Source organism: Camellia sinensis, chromosome 6, assembly GCF_055761805.1.
Source record: "Camellia sinensis isolate YWXY chromosome 6, ASM5576180v1, whole genome shotgun sequence".
NCBI lineage: Eukaryota > Viridiplantae > Streptophyta > Magnoliopsida > Ericales > Theaceae > Camellia > Camellia sinensis.
The window spans coordinates 165055198-165073238 of record NC_138966.1 but is presented as its reverse complement, the minus strand read 5'-3'; the positions used below and the strand labels follow the sequence as shown (position 1 = coordinate 165073238).

At 39.2% G+C, this 18041-nt stretch overlaps 1 protein-coding gene across 1 annotated transcript; it reads right to left on the bottom strand.

The window, feature by feature from the left end:
* Positions 1-16843: 16843 nt before the first annotated feature.
* Positions 16844-17212, bottom strand: LOC145793777 (S-protein homolog 5-like). Its single transcript, XM_082876650.1, has one exon. The coding sequence runs from the start codon at positions 17210-17212 to the stop codon at positions 16844-16846; it is 369 nt and encodes a 122-aa protein (XP_082732776.1).
* Positions 17213-18041: the final 829 nt, after the last annotated feature.

Here is an 18041-nt window from a genome sequence, read left to right as displayed (position 1 = left end):
GAAAATAAACTTTTGGCGACCAAAATTTTGGTCGCCAAAGGTAAATTTTTTTTTCTTTCAGCGACAAAATGATTTTAGTAGCCAAAACGTAATATACAGCGACTAAAATTTTTTTTTGGTCGCCAATTCTAGCATTTTTAGCGACTATAATTTTTTTTAGTCACCAAAAACCAATTTACCTCGACTAAAAAAAATTAGTAGCTTAATATTTTACTTTTGGCGACTAAAAAAATTAGTTGGTCGCCAATTTCATAACTTTTGGCTACTAAATTTTTTTTTAGTCGCCAATTTTGGTCGTCGAATGTGCATTTTGTTGTAGTGATACTCTTTTCTTCACTGCTAAATCGTACACATAAACATTTTTTGGGAACCTACATTGCAATGTGCACCGGAACAACTTACTATCAACAACATCAACAGAAGGAAACCAAGAACCCCAACAACAATATCTAAGATTATCAACAACAATCATATATTTCGTGGGTGTTTGGAAAGTTGATTAATTTAGTTTTCAGCTATTTTAATAGGTTAAAATAGTTGTGTTTGAGAAGATAATTAGTTTTTTGTAATTGAATATGATATTTGTTAGGAAAAAAAATGATTATGAATTTAATAGGAAATTTTATCTTATTGACTATTTTAGATTATTTAATGTTTTAATACTATTTTAGCCCCCAAAGAAAACCAAAAAAAAAATCTTCCCAATTCCCAAATTTTGCTTTTATACTTACCAATATCTAAGATTATAAACAACAATTATACATTCAATAAGTACTCAAAAACTGGTTTTGGATCTCAATTCCCAAATTTGCTTTTATACTTTTTGAGATCAACAAACCGTGCTAGGGCATATATCTTTCCATCAACGGTTACCACTAGGGGATTAGGCTTCGGTGCCTTCAGCCTAGGACCACCATGCTAGTCGCCGCTACTTCTGGTGGTGGTGTGGCGGCGGGAGAGTTGGGACACGAGGACGGCTCTTGAATCCTCTATTGCGGTCTCACCAAATAAAAATAGTCAAAAGGCGATTAACACAAAACGGAGTAAACGATTGGTTGGAGGATTGAAAGATGTTAGGCAATTGATTGTGATTGGTGAGCGATATAGCGATCCCAGATTTACCCTTGTTGTACAGTGATCTGGACATGTGTCCGTGGAGGTTGGTAGTTGATTATTATCCTGTTTACATCCTTTTTACTTTGTAGTTGAGTTATGGGATGTGTTGGGCAGGTTTGTTACAAGTTGGTTGAGTTTAGAAACCAAAACTAGTTGCCCAGATTTTGACCTGTCCGCTCGAGCGGGGGTTTTGGCGCTCGAGCGGGAATTGCACTCATCCAGTATTTCCTGTGCAGTGTTGGACGCTCGAGCATGGGATTGGCCGCTCGAGCGGGGTTGTGTGAGTTCCGCTCGAGCGGGGAGTTGGAAGCTCGAGCGGGAGACCTGGTTCTGTAAAAGTTCTGGAAGTGTGTATCCGCCGCTCGAGCGAGATTGTTGACGCTCGAGCGGGAGTCTGTGAGTGACGCTCGAGCGGGGCGTTGGACGCTCGAGCGGGGCGACTGGGTTTAAGTTCCGAGTTTTGACTTTTCAAATCACTTTTTCACTTTCTCTTATCTCTCCTACTTTCCCAAAAACACCATTGTTGAGCCTCTCACTCTAGAACTCTTCCTTCTCTCTAGGTTTTGATCTAGTATGAGTGATTTGCTCATCTTTGGGCTTTACAAAAAAGTTGTTGATCGTCGAGGGCTACATTTTAATCTGAAAATTTCGGGATTTGGAGAACGTTGGGTTTTGTCATCTTCTCCCTTGGGGCTCCGGATTTGAGGTAGGGATATCCTACTCCTCTCTATGGATTTTGTCTTTAAATTTTAGTATTTTGAGATGTTGGGGTCAGTTTGGTAATTTTGTGAAAGTTTGGGGCTTTTGTGTTATTTTACAAAAGTTGGGGTTTTATTTATAATAAACCTAGATGCATGTTTGGCATAGAGAAATGGAATAAATGTTGAATCATTGATGAAAATGAGACCTAAGAGTTGTAATGTTAATTATGGAAAATGACCTAATTACATTGTTTGATTAATTGGGATAATTAATTGTGAGAAATGAGGAAATGAAATGGAATTGTTGAGATTGGGAATGCATGGGGTTAAAGGGTGTAGTTGAATTATTTATCACTTACCGAATTGAAATGTTGATTAAATATCCATTTGTGCATTTATTTTCTGTTTAGAAATAACTGCTTTGGGCTATCGGTGGAGGATAGTCGTGATTGTTGTAGACAATGCATGAGGATTAGGCAAACGGAAACTAATCACTGGAATGAGTCACTGAGTATGATGATTGAAAGAACACGTTAAATTTATGTGTTGTGTGATGATGTGTATAATTATTGTTTGTATGCATTGTGTGTGTTGGAGGAGATAGGGGATGTACTCCACGGTTTAGGGGAAGATAGGGGATGGACCTCTAAACCGGATGTGTTGGGAGGAGATAGGGGATGGACTCCATAGATAGAGCTCATATACTTATCTATTAATGTGTTGGCAGAGCTCATATGCTTGTCATTGGAAGTGTGATAGTGCTCATATGCATATCTGTGGAAGAAATGATATAGCTTGTATGCTTATCTGTTGTTGTGTGATATAGCTAGTATGCTTATCTATTATGAAAATGGAAGTGTTTGATATGAGTTACTGTCTCATATGAGTTGATGGCCAGGTTCTGAGCCATGGTTGTAAATTGAGAATTGAAAGGAACTGGAAAATGAATTGTAACATGGACTTGTATGTCATGAAACTGTAAAGTGTGATAAGAGAAAGTATCAGTGTTGGCCATCTATCAACTGCTAATCTTTTAGTCATTGTCCATATTTGGTTTAGTGTATTTCTACTGGGCTGTGGCTCACCCTATATGGGAATATCATTTTCAGGTACAGGTAGCATGCCACCTCCAAGGACGTAGCTTGGGAGGCTAGAGGCGGACAGATTTTTTGTTGTTTAAGTCCCTTTTTGATGTATTACATGTCTATTCAAGCCGAGGGCTTAAGGTGTAGATGAGTTAGTACTCTTTTGTTGTAACCAAGTGTTAACTTGGAAAGCTGTAAGCCCGTAGGGCATTTTGCTTTTGTTTTTAACATGTAATACTTTTGTAATGAAACTCTGATGAATAGAAGATTGTGGATATTTCATATGTCAATGAATGTTTTATTTGATGGGTTTAATGTTATTATTTTGAGGGCGTTACAAGCGATCTCGATATTGAACTCAACTAGTATCGATATCAATGGAAAAAAATTTGATATTATTGGCTTGATCGGGTCTAAGTTTCTCCATATACACACATAGAGTCATCATCATCATCGATTGATCATCATCATCATCATTATCATCGTCGTTATTGGTGGTAGTAGCGGATTGTCACATTCTTCATTTTCTCTGTTCCTCTTCTTTTAACAATCGCGCCTCTTCCACCTTCCTCCATCCCAATCAATTAGGGTTGATGATTTCCTTGGGGAGGTTCAGTAGCCATGGTTGTGAATCTTCTTCGACTAGCGTTGCGCTTTTCTGTGTCTTCTCAATCCTCTCAAGAAACTTAGGCCCTGCTTGATTCTTGAATATAGAAGGTGAGATTGGAGATTATATACTATGAGTCCATATGGGCTTGGTTTCCTCAAGTCTCAGATCGGATTAAAGGGTGCTGATGGGTTTGTGGGAGGCCACCATGGGTCCCTTTCGATAATTCGAACTGTTCAATGTGTAGAATTTGTCGAACATTATATGGCTATAAAAAATTAGATTGATCGGATATTAATAGTTATCTCATCGGATCAGTTTTCTGTCAACCGTTTATTTTTTCAGCGTCTATTTTTTAATACAAAACTGATTTAATAATGTAACTATCGATATCCGATCAATGTGATTTTTTACAAGCTTATAGTAATTGATGAGTTCTACATATTGAACGGTTCGGATTATCAAAATGGGGCCCACCACGAGCCCAACAGCACCCTCTAATCCGATTTGAGACTGTTGTGAAGCCAGTGCTGGGTCATATATCCTATGTTTGTAATATTTTTTAGAGGAGAATATAACATATAATTAGATTGTTCATTCTCAAAATGGGTGGATGTACAATACCAATTCTCCTCTATCATATCATATCTCGTCAGAGAATAATATTATATATACCTATTAATATATTAACTAGTATACTAACAGATGATGTGGCATAATTTTAGAGGTTTTGGGTAATTGTAATTTGTATAATAGGTAGAGTCAGTAATAATGGCATAACACTAGTTGGTACACTAGTGTGTACATTAATTGGTGCATGTAGCACCACCGCCCATCAGATGGGATAAGAATTAAAAGTATAATTTTACCCCTTTACAATGGAAAATCTGATTATGTACATATATGAACTTTACATAAATTTGATTGTGTATATTAAAAATCCGATTGTATATGACCAAAAAAATTATGTTCATGAATTTTATTTTTAAATTTTTATAGCTAAATTTTTACATAAACAATATATATAAACAAAAATGTTGTTTCCTTTTTGAGATTCAAAGTTTTAATTTATTTTTTTTTAATTTTAAATATAAAAAAATATATTTATAATTATATTAGTTTAAAATATTTTGAATTTTCAAAGTTCTAATTCAAAAAATATTTACCAGTTTAAGATTTAAATAAATAAGTGGGCCAAATAAACTATGATATGCATTTTATTTTATTTTTGAATTTTCCAATTAAACTATAGTATGTATTTTTATTTGTAAGAATTAGAATACACAATTAAATTTAGGAAAATAATTTTAAAAATTTTAAAACTTAATTGATTCTAAATTATTTTTCTTATATATTTTAAACAAATTTATATTCTTATTTAATTTTTTGATTATGTTATTACTTAATTGATTATTTTTTTATTCAATATACATATGTATATTGGCAAATGATTAGATGTAATGGGCGTACATATATATTGCATGTTGATGGGTATAGAGACAAAATAGACATTAATGTATGTTACTTGCTTATATCCCATAATTCTTTTTGTAAAACAAACATGGATAAGCAATATTCAGTATTATATCATGAACTCAACAATTAAACATGAGCATGGGATATGTTATCCAATCCATATATCATATTCATTGCATATACTGAGTAAATCCCAAGGCATATTATATTCTTCATTTTATATCCGAACAATCAAACAAGGTCTTAGGCCATGTTTGTTTACCGGATATAAAAGTTGAATACATGTGTGAGACCGGATATATAATATGAGATGAGGTTTACATGTTTTTTTTTTTCCGTCCTTATATCCCATGTTTGGTTGCTTTGGATATAGAGAGTTCAAATAGTATATGATGCAAAAGGATCGTATTGTATATCTCCACTGTCGGATATATAGCGATCCCGGGTTTACCCTTGTTGTACAGTGATCCGGACATGTGTCCATGGATGTTGGTAGTTGTTTATTATCTTGTTTGCATCCTTTTTACTTCGCATTTGAGTTATAGGATGTGTTGGGCAGGTTTGTTACAAGTTGGTTGAGTTTAGAAACCAAAACTAGTTGCCCAGATTTTTACCTGTCCGCTCGAGCGGGGGTTTTGGCGCTCGAGGGGGAATTGCACCCATCCAGTATTTCCTGTGCAGCGTTGGATGCTCGAGCGTGGAGTTGGCCGCTCGAGCGGGGTTGTGTGAGTGCTGCTCGAGCGGGGAGTTGGAAGCTCGAGCGGAGACCTGGTTCTGTAAAAAGTTCTGGGAGTGTGCATCCGCCGCTCGAGCGGGATTGTTGGCGCTCGAGCAGGAGTCTGTGAGTGACGCTCGAGCGGGTCGACTGGGTTTAAGTTCCGTGTTTTGACTTTTCAAATCACTTTTTCACTTTCTTTTCTCTCTCCTACTTTTCCAAAAACACCATTGTTGAGCCTCTCACTCTAGAACTCAACCTTCTCTCTAGGTTTTGATCTAGTAGGAGTGATTTGCTCATCTTTGGCCTTTGCAAAAAAGTTGTTGATCGTCGAGGGCTATTCTTTAATCTGAAAATTTCGGGTTTTGGAGCACGTTGGGTTTTGTCATCTTCTCCTTTGGAGCTCCGAATTTGAGGTAGGGATATCCTACTCCTCTCTATGCATTTTGTCTTTAAATTTTGGTATTTTGAGATGTTGGGGTTGGTTTGGTAATTTGATGAAAGTTTGGGGCTTTTGTGCTATTTTACAAAAGTTGGGGTTTTATTCATAATAAACCTAGATGTATGTTTGGCATAGAGAAATGGGATAAATGTTGAATCATTGATGAAAATGGAACCTAAGGGTTGTAATGTTAATTATGGGAATTGACCTAATTACATTGATTGATTAATTGGGATAATTAATTGTGAGGAATGAGGAAATGAAATGGGATTGTTGAGACTGGAAGTGTATGGGGTAAAAAGGTGTAGTTGAATTGTTTATCACACACCGAATTGAAATGTTGATTGAATATCCATTTGTGCATTTATTTTCTGTTTAGAAATAACTGCTTTGGGCTATCGGTGGAGGATAGTCGTGATTGTTGTAGACAATGCATGATGATTAGGCAAACGGAAACTAATCAATGGAATGTGTCATGGAATTTGACGGTTGATTGAATACATTAACTGTATGTATTGAGTGATTGTATATAGAACCAATGTGTTTGTATACGCTATGTGTAGAGGAGGAGATGGGGGATGTACTCCGCGGTTTAGGGGAAGATAGGGGATGTACCTCTAAACCGGATAGTGTTGGGAGAAGATAGGGGATGAACTCCGTAGATACAGCTCATATGCTTGTCTAGAGAAGTGAAGATAGAGCTCATATGCTTATCTTTGTGAAATGTGGATACAGCTTATATGCTTATCTGTGAATGTGGGATATTGTTGTATACATATCTGTTGAGAATGTGGATATAGCTTATATGCTTATCTGTGAATGTAGGATATTGTTGTTATACATATCTGTTGAAATAATGATAGAGCTAGCATGCTTATCTGTTGAAAAAGGAAAAATGGAAAGTAACTTGGACTCATAAGTCGTATGACATAAATATGTGATTTATGTGAGTGTATCAGTGTTGGCCATCTATCAATTGCTAATGTTTTAGTCATTGTTCATGGTTGGTTTAGTGTATTTCTACTGGGCTGTGGCTCACCCTATATGGGAATGTCATTTTCAGGTACAGGTAGCATGCCACCTCCAATGACATAGCTTGGGAGGCTAGAGGCGGACATACTTTTTGTCGTTTTACTTTTGATGTATTACATGTAAATTCAGGCCAAGGGCTTAACGTGTATGAGTTAGTACTCTTTTGTTGTAACCATGTGTTAACTTGGAAAGCTGTAAGCCCATAGGGCATTTGCTTTTGTTGCTAACATGTAATACTTTTTGTAATGAAACTTAGATAAATGGAAGAATGTGAAACTTTTACATAAGAATGCATATCTTTATTGATGGGTTTAATGTTGTTATTTTGAGGGCGTTACAACTTGGTATCAGAGCGTACCAGGTTCGAATACTTTGGGTACGTGGGAAGTGATTAGTATCACAATGGGTTTGTCTCGCTTGATAGAGACTTAGATGTAATGTCATATGCTATGTGTTTGATTGATAACATGCTTATGTGATTATGTGGGTATGGGATTTAATTTCTAGGATGTTGATTGGATCCTTGGGTTTCTGGGAGTCTTGTTGGAAAGGCACTTGATCAATGCTGTTTCTAACCGGAACTCTAGTAACGCCTCGGGACTATCATTATCCGGAAATGAAATTCGTAAGTGCTTATGTGTTTATGTGCTTACGTGGAGTGAATTACAGTTGTCCATGCATTAGGACGTGAGTGTTTAGTTTCGGCACATTTATAAATGTGCTAATGTTCTGTGTTACCTTTATTAGGATGTCAGGACGAGGAAGAGGTGCTAGGCGTGGTAGACCTGCGAGGCAGGAAGTACCGTCACCGGGTGAGATTCCGGCAGTGCAGGAGGGAGTTGGCCAGGCCAATGTGGCCGAGCCAGTGGGTCAGCAGGCCATGGGTGCTTTGGCCAGAGAGATAGCAGGAGCTTTGGGGTATTCTTAGAGCTGGGAATCAGGCAGCTGAGGCAGGGCCTTCTTTCTTGAAGAGGGAGTTTTTCCGGTCTAATCCAGATGAGTTTATCGGGGATCCGAAGGAGCCACTGAAGGCTGATGAGTGGCTAGAGCAAATGAGTAAGACGTTTGAGATGCTTGGCATCGAGGACGGAGCACTGAAAGTGACCTTGGCATCCTTCCAACTGAAGGGAGATGCGGGTCAATGGTGGAAGTACGAGAAGGCTCGTGTTGGTGGTACTTGGGAGGCGTTTGTGAATGCTTTTCAGGAGAGGTTTTTGTCTGCAGCAGCTAGGGAGAAGCTGAGGGATCAGTTTAGCCGGCTTAAACAGCAGGGCTTGTCAGTGGCCGAGTTTGAGGCTACTTTTACCAGTCTGTCCAGGTTTGCACCGGAACTGGTGGCGTCCGAGGAACGCCGTTGTTATGAGTTTGAGCGGAAGTTGAGGCGGGGCCTCAAGTTGAGAGTTGGTGGGTCTTTTATCCGAGAGTATAGACACCTGGTAGATGCGGCTGCTCATATGGAAATTATGATGCAGGAAGAGGAGGAAGAACAGAGGGGCTCCAAGAGGAGCCAGGATGGCCAAGGTGATGGCAGGAGGCAGAGGGGTTATAAGCCTCAGCAGTCTCAGGGAGCAGTTTCTAGATCGACCTTTCCAGTGCCGAGTGCAGGCTCGGGGAGAGGCAATCAGGGGGAGTTTGCTTGTTACAAGTGTGGCCAGCTGGGTCACAAGGTTTCTGTTTGCCCGCAGAAGGGTGGGGGTCAGAGAGCTGCTTCTTCTTCAGCTAGACCGCAGAGTCAGAGTTTGGGCAAGGGGCAGCCCTTGTCTTGTTATCAGTGTGGTCAGCCTGGGCACCTGAAGAGGTTTTGCCCACAGTTGAGTGCCATTTCGGGAGCGTCTAGTTCCAGGCAGACGCAGAGTTTTCAGCCAGCTCAGTCTGTGCAGGCCTCGAGGGCCAATCCGGGAGCTTCGTCATCCCAGTCTGTGCAGCAGTCTTTTGCTCCGAGGGGTGAGCAGGTAGGCCAGGGGCCTACGGGGCACGTGTATGCTGTTACCGCGCAGGATTTAGTACCGGCTCCATCAGTAGTGAGAGGTACTTTTCTGTTTTGCAACTCGGTTGCTAGTGTGTTGATTGACACGGGTGCATCTCATTCTTTTGTATCTGCTGCATTTGCATCTGTTTTGGAATTGGAGTTAGCACAGTTAGCATCTCCTATTTGTGTAGTGTCACCTCTTGGCGGTGAGTTGATCTTGAAACAGGGTGTTAGAGGATGTGATATAGAGGTCGCCGACTATAGGCTTCCTTTTCCGTTTGTTGTCATGCCCATGAAGGGTTTTGATGTTATTTTGGGTATGGACTGGCTATCGTCATACTGGGCTGTTATCGATTGCTACCGCCAGAGGGTCACGTTATGTACCTTGAGCGGGGAGTGGTTCCATTTCTTGGGAGACCGGGTTGGTAGTGTTTTGCCACCAGGGTATGATTCGCGAGGGCGAAGTGAGCTTAGTGGTCTACTTGCTAGCTTTGAGAGTGGTGAGAGTGGTGAGACCCAGCTTGTGTTGCCGAGGGTGGTTTGTGAGTATTCGGATGTCTTTCCAGAAGATCTTGTTAGTTTGCCACCTCACCGAGAGATAGAGTTCTCTATTGATTTGGTGCCCGGCACGGCGCCGATTTCTATGGCACCTTACCGTTTTGCTCCAGCAGAGTTGGTTGAGTTGAAAGTTCAGCTCCAGGAATTGCTAGACAAGGGCTTTGTTCGCCCTAGTGTTTCGCCGTGGGGAGCACCGGCCCTCTTTGTTAAAAAGAAAGATGGTGCCTTGAGATTGTGTATTGACTACCGGAAGTTGAATCGGGCTACGGTTAAGAATAAGTACCCTATGCCCCGTATAGATGATTTGTTTGACCAGTTGAAGGGTTCCCGTTGTTTTCCTAAGATAGACTTGAGATCGGGTTACCACCAGTTGAGGGTCAGGGAGGAGGATGTTCCTAAGACGGCATTCCGTACGCGGTATGGCCACTATGAGTTTCTGGTGATGCCATTTGGGCTTACCAATGCACCGGCAGTCTTTATGGACTTGATGAACCGGATTTTCCGGGAGTTCTTAGATCGATTGTGGTTGTCTTCGTGGACGACATTCTTATCTATTCGCCTTCTGAGGAGGAGCACGAGGAACACTTGAGAGTGGTGCTTGAGTTGCTTAGAGCCCATAGGTTGTATGCCAAGTTTGGGAAGTGTGAGTTCTGGCTGAGGGAAGTCAAATTCTTAGGCCACGTAGTGTCCGGGGAAGGAGTGTCTGTTGATACATCCAAGGTAGAGGCAGTGCAAGATTGGGCACAGCCTAAGAGTGTGTTTGAGATTCGCAGTTTTCTGGGATTAGCTGGGTATTACCGTCGGTTTGTGAAAGATTTCTCCAGGTTAGCATCACCGTTGACTAGGCTGACTCGGAAGGGAGTCAAGTTTGTGTGGAATGAGACTTGCGAAAAGTCGTTCCAAGAGCTGAAAGTTAGATTGACCACCGCTCCGGTGTTGATTATTCCGGAGAGAGGGTTGGGTTATGCGGTTTATTGTGATGCTTCACGAGAGGGTTTGGGTTGTGTGTTGATGCAAGAGGGGAAAGTGATAGCTTATGGCTCACGTCAGTTGAAAATACACGAGAAGAATTACCCCACACACGACCTAGAGTTAGCAGTTGTGATCTTTGCCTTGAAAATCTGGAGGCACTACCTTTATGGTGAGAAGTTCGAGGTGTTCTCGGACCACAAGAGTTTGAAGTATCTGTTTACACAGAGAGACTTGAATTTGAGGCAGAGAAGGTGGATGGAGTTCATCGAGGATTATGATTTTGAGTTGCATTATCATCCGGGAAAGGCCAATGTTGTGGCCGATGCCCTTAGTAGGAAATCCATTAGTGATGTAGCTAGTATAGCCATCCGGGAATGGGAGATGTTGGGAGCACTTGGCGAGTTTGATTTGCTATTGGACGAATCTGTTGAGGTTGCAGCCTTGTTTTCTGTTGTTGCGCAGCCCACACTTATGACTAGAGTGTTAGAGGCACAGAGAGGTGACCTTGAGGTAGAATCCATCCGAGAGAAGATCTCCAGTGGAAAGGTTGAGAAGGGTTAGACGGTGTATCCCGACCTGAGTGTGAGATACCGAGACCGTTTGTTTGTACCGGAGTCTTGCCGAGAGGAGGTACTCTGAGAGTTTCATCATTCGCGCCTTGCGGTGCATCCGGGAGGTACTAAGATGTATCAGGTTTTGGGTCGCCAGTTTTGGTGGCGGGGTATGAAGAGAGATGTGGCTGTTTTCGTATCGAAGTGCCTTACTTGCCAGCAAGTGAAGGCCGAGCATCAGAGGCCAGCGGGTTTGTTGCAACCCTTGCCTATTGCCGAGTGGAAGTGGGAGCATGTCACTATGGACTTCGTTGTAGGTCTTCCGAGGACTCAGCGGGGTAGTGATGCTATTTGGGTGGTTGTAGACCGGTTGACTAAGTCGGCGCACTTTATTCCTATGCGCGTGAGAGATTCGGTAGATCATCTTGCCGACTTGTATATTCGGGACGTAGTGAGATTGCACGGGGTCCCAGTGACGATCGTCTCAGATAGAGATCCTCGTTTTACTGCTAGGTTGTGGCAGAGTTTGCAGAGTGCCTTGGGCACTAAGTTGACCTTTAGTATGGGTTATCATCCTCAGACTGACGGGCAGTCTGAGCGTACTATTCAGATCCTCGAGGATATGCTTCGGGGTTGTGTCCTGGACTTCAGTGGGACGTGGGAGAGGCACTTACCTTTGGTAGAATTTGCCTACAACAACAGTTTTCAGTCTAGCATCGGTATGGCACCGTTTGAGGCCTTGTATGGCCGACCGTGTAGGTCTCCAGTTTGTTGGGCCGAGGTGGGTGATGCACCTTTGTTGGGTCTGGAGTTGGTTAGGGAGACGACGGAGAAAGTTGAGCTTATCCGTAGGAGGCTTGTTACAGCCCAGAGTCGACAAAAGAGTTATGCCGACCGTAGGAGGAGACCTTTGGCGTTTGAGGTAGGTGATCATGTCTTTCTGAAGATATCACCTTGGCGAGGCTTGATGAGGTTTGGGAAGAGTGGGAAGTTATCCCCTCGGTTTATTGGTCCTTTTGAGATCCTTGAGAGGATTGGCGAGGTTGCTTATCGGTTAGCCTTACCGCCGCAGTTGTCCGGAGTGCATGACGTGTTTCATGTGAGTATGCTTCGGAAGTATGAGCCAGATCCATCACATGTGTTGGATTGGACCGATTTAGAGGTAGATGAGGATGCCTCGTATGAGGAGAGACCGGTTCGGGTCTTGGATAGGCGAGATCAGGTCCTGCGTGGCAAGACCATTCCTTTGGTGAAAGTCTTGTGGAAACATCACGGAGTGGAGGAAGCCACTTGGGAACGTGAGTTGGAAGTCCGTGAGAAATATCCAGACTTGTTTGTTGATATGTAATCTTGTATTTAAATTTTGAACTATTGTTGAACTTAAGAGCTTTTATATATGTCTTAAGTTGTGAAACATTGAAAATGTTTTGGTTTATTGGAAGTATGTTTTGGAACTTGCCTCATTTGGAAGTTGAATGTAACACTATATATGTTGAATATATTGTTGAAATTGGAAAGGAAATGCGTAATGTTGATGCATGTTGAAAGTACATATGTTGTTTACATATTGTGAAAGGTCTCTTGTTAAAGGGATGGGATGACCGGTAATGCGTCGAATTGTTGAATGTTAAAATGTAACATTGTTTAAAATGGAGAAAAACTTGTTTTTGAAAACTTGTGCTTAATTTCGGGGACGAAATTCTTTAAGGGGGGGGAGGTTATAGCGATCCCGGGTTTACCCTTGTTGTACAGTGATCCGGACATGTGTCCATGGATGTTGGTAGTTGTTTATTATCTTGTTTGCATCCTTTTTACTTCGCATTTGAGTTATAGGATGTGTTGGGCAGGTTTGTTACAAGTTGGTTGAGTTTAGAAACCAAAACTAGTTGCCCAGATTTTTACCTGTCCGCTCGAGCGGGGGTTTTGGCGCTCGAGCGGGAATTGCACCCATCTAGTATTTCCTGTGCAGCGTTGGACGCTCGAGCGTGGAGTTGGCCGCTCGAGCGGGGTTGTGTGAGTGCCGCTCGAGCGGGGAGTTGGAAGCTCGAGCGGAGACCTGGTTCTGTAAAAAGTTCTGGGAGTGTGCATCCGCCGCTCGAGCGGGATTGTTGGCGCTCGAGCGGGAGTCTGTGAGTGACGCTCGAGCGGGATTTTTGACGCTCGAGCGGGTCGACTGGGTTTAAGTTCCGTGTTTTGACTTTTCAAATCACTTTTTCACTTTTTCCTCTCTCTCCTACTTTTCCAAAAACACCATTGTTGAGCCTCTCACTCTAGAACTCAACCTTCTCTCTAGGTTTTGATCTAGTAGGAGTGATTTGCTCATCTTTGGCCTTTGCAAAAAAGTTGTTGATCGTCGAGGGCTATTCTTTAATTTGAAAATTTCGGGTTTTGGAGCACGTTGGGTTTTGTCATCTTCTTCTTTGGAGCTCCGAATTTGAGGTAGGGATATCCTACTCCTCTCTATGCATTTTGTCTTTAAATTTTGGTATTTTGAGATGTTGGGGTTGGTTTGGTAATTTGATGAAAGTTTGGGGCTTTTGTGCTATTTTACAAAAGTTGGGGTTTTATTCATAATAAACCTAGATGTATGTTTGGCATAGAGAAATGGGATAAATGTTGAATCATTGATGAAAATGGAACCTAAGGGTTGTAATGTTAATTATGGGAATTGACCTAATTACATTGATTGATTAATTGGGATAATTAATTGTGAGGAATGAGGAAATGAAATGGGATTGTTGAGACTGGAAGTGTATGGGGTAAAAAGGTGTAGTTGAATTGTTTATCACACACCGAATTGAAATGTTGATTGAATATCCATTTGTGCATTTATTTTCTGTTTAGAAATAACTGCTTTGGGCTATCGGTGGAGGATAGTCGTGATTGTTGTAGACAATGCATGATGATTAGGCAAACAGAAACTAATCAATGGAATGTGTCATGGAATTTGACGGTTGATTGAATACATTAACTGTATGTATTGAGTGATTGTATATAGAACCAATGTGTTTGTATACGCTATGTGTAGAGGAGGAGATGGGGGATGTACCTCTAAACCGGATAGTGTTGGGAGAAGATAGGGGATGAACTCCGTAGATACAACTCATATGCTTGTCTAGAGAAGTGAAGATAGAGCTCATATGCTTATCTTTGTGAAATGTGGATACAGCTTATATGCTTATCTGTGAATGTGGGATATTGTTGTATACATATCTGTTGAGAATGTGGATATAGCTTATATGCTTATCTGTGAATGTAGGATATTGTTGTTATACATATCTGTTGAAATAATGATAGTGCTAACATGCTTATCTGTTGAAAAAGGGAAAATGGAAAGTAACTTGGACTCATAAGTCGTATGACATAAATATGTGATTTATGTGAGTGTATCAGTGTTGGCCATCTATCAATTGCTAATGTTTTAGTCATTGTTCATGGTTGGTTTAGTGTATTTCTACTGGGCTGTGGCTCACCCTATATGGGAATATCATTTTCAAGTACAGGTAGCATGCCACCTCCAATGACATAGCTTGGGAGGCTAGAGGCGGACATACTTTTTGTCGTTTTACTTTTGATGTATTACATGTAAATTCAGGCCAAGGGCTTAACGTGTATGAGTTAGTACTCTTTTGTTGTAACCAAGTGTTAACTTGGAAAGCTGTAAGCCCATAGGGCATTTGCTTTTGTTGTTAACATGTAATACTTTTTGTAATGAAACTTAGATAAATGGAAGAATGTGAAACTTTTACATAACAATGCATATCTTTGTTGATGGGTTTAATGTTGTTATTTTGAGGGCGTTACAGGATATAACTCATATTTCATCTAAAAGTTAAAAATAATCACTTCCTTCTTACCCCTTCTTATATCCTATCTTAACCAAATATAGTATAAGTGACTGTACAGTATATATAATTCATCTCATATCTTATAATATATTATATCTCATCTTTATCTTTAAGTATTACATATCTTCTTAAAATCTTTATATCCAATCCAAACAATCAAACCGCCTTAGACAAAGCCAAGCAACTTTACAACAAGCCAAAGCGGCAAGCATTCCTAAACCAACCTTCATTAATTCCAACTGAGTATCTCCCATTCATTTGCTCTATTCGTCGTTCAAATCCTGCTATGAGATGGAAGATTTAAATGGGGAGTTGAATTTGATGTTGCTTTTTTTTGTAACACAAAACGAAATGACCTGTTCATTGCAGATCTGCGCGTAATGAAATACACAGAAAATATATAGGCTGAATGTAATTGAATTTTTCTTTTTAATATTTTTGGCAAGTGAAGACAATTGAATTTACCTAAATAGAATAATAAATGAGCAATGTTATACATAATCTCATTTCTTATTTTTTTCTTCTCAACTTTAGGCACAAAACAATGAGCCCACAATCATAAATGCATACCAAATCCACTCACTTGTGTCATAGAATTAGGAAAAAAGGTAAAAGATATGATTCGGAAAAAATAATTTAAAAAATCCAATTTATGAGTGTTTCAGATAAATAACAAATTATATACATATTTATACATGTGTGTGTATTTAAACAAATCAATTCCATTTCAAATCAAGACCATAATTATAAAACAACAATGATTCATACCACTAAAAAAAAGACCACTAATAGCACTAATACATTGGGAATGTCAAAAAAAAAAAAAAGCATAGGTAGTGGCCATCATTAGTGGTGCTATTAGAGCACCACTTTTAGTACTCTCAACCATTTTTTATTATAAAATCACAAACTGAACTGTCTGGTACGATTTACTTATTTTAATAATCAAGAACCATTTATTGAGAAAATCAAACCAAATCAATTCGTAAGGTTGTGGTCTAGACCTGACGGATTTGTAATTTTTATTTTTAGATTTTTTCCTAATATATTCCATAAAGATGTTGCTAGGCAAGTCTCATTTAATACATGGTATGTCTTTTCTTTCTTTTTAGTAGTTGACATACAAATAAAATTTTGATATAGAAATTACGGGCAAAATGAGTTGATACTTTGTGGTTTTTTCATTTTCAATGAAAACACCTATTATTATCATTATAATTTTAGAAATGCGATTGACAAATCATTCTAAATATGTTTTTTATATGAATTTTATGTCTATAAATCACATTTCTTTTTCTTTCTTTTTTTCCCCTAACAATGTATTATGTTGTCCTACGTAGAGGTGTTAATTAAATGAGTCAGAGCAACACGACTCATTTAGAGTCAGGCCTAGCATGAAACGAATCTAGGCATACTATGCTAGGCCAATGTTTTGGGCCCAATACCACACGTACTAATGGGCTTGGACACACCACAAGCCACATAATAGGCTCAAGAAAAATTATTTCATTAAATTTTGAATAATTCTACATATATTAACAGTCTTATTAAAAATCGTACTAAAAGCACAAGAGGATAAATAAGATGCATTAAGATAGGATATAATGGCTAGATTCAAAGTCGAAATTTAACTTTAAAAGGCACTCACAAAACCATTCTCTACTACTATGAATGACTGTGTGTGACTTGAATATATGTTTGCATATAAGTTATTGATAATCCAAATACAAGATGATGGCAAATGCATAACCTCTTACATCATGCATAACAATTAAGGAGTCCAATCATTGAATTTCGACCATGTTGCCTGAGCCGTATTATCACCGCTGAAATAAAAGCCATCATCTCTAACACTCCAGTAACATGTATTAAACTTGTAGCAATAATCATCATCTAGTTTCCTATCGTAAACATTAAAAATTGCATCTTTGGTATCCCAATAAAAATGGCAGAAGAAGAGAGTGGTTTTTATAATGTTGGGTTTGAATCTCCAGTAGAATTCTTCACCACTTTCAAGCTTATGCATTCCGAAATCATCGTCTTTTGATTGGCAACGAACTAGCAAAAAGAAATGAGAGTTGGTTGGAAGATCGTTGATGATATGAACCTCATATGTTGGAAAAAGAGCATCACCACCCATGGTGGTTGAGCAAAGCAAGTGAAATGCTAAGATGATCAAGGGAATGAATGACTTCATATTGTATCTCTCTAGTAATGTAAGAATTATATTTTTTATGTTTCTTATTGTTGCTTCCCTTCACTCATTTATACACCCAGAATAATCTAGGTTGAATCCAACTTGATTTTTCTTCTATTTTGGGCAATGCTATACATAATCCTATTTCTTATATTTTTTTTCTCACCCTTAGATACAAAGCAATGAGGATCACATTAATCAATGCATATAAACTCACTTATCTCTTGGATTGAGAAAATAAAGTAAGAAATTGAATTATATGAAGCATTTTTCTTTTAAAGCAATGTTATACTTAACCTCATTTCTTAACACAATTTTTCACTCATGAACACAAAATAATGAGGCACATTCGTAAATGCATATGGACTACACTCACTTGTGTCTTGGAGTGAGAAAAAAATGTAAGATAAGGGATTATATATGATATTTTTCTTTTAGAGCAATACAATACATAATCCATTTCTCACCTCTTTTTCTTACTTCTAAACACAAAGTTATGAGGTCCACATTCATAAATACATATGGCATCTACTCATTTAAATGTGGCAAAGAATTTACAATAATTTGAGTTGGCCCATTTAATTGTATTTATAATTTTGGAATTTAAAAATCCTTATATAGAAAGTAAAAAAAACATAAAGTATAACTATAAAATTTGAAATTTAAAATTTTTTGAGTTGGCCCATTTAATCATGTCTATAATTTTGAAATATAAAAATCCTTATATAGAAAGCAAAAAACATAAAAGTATAGCCATATTCTTATCCATAAG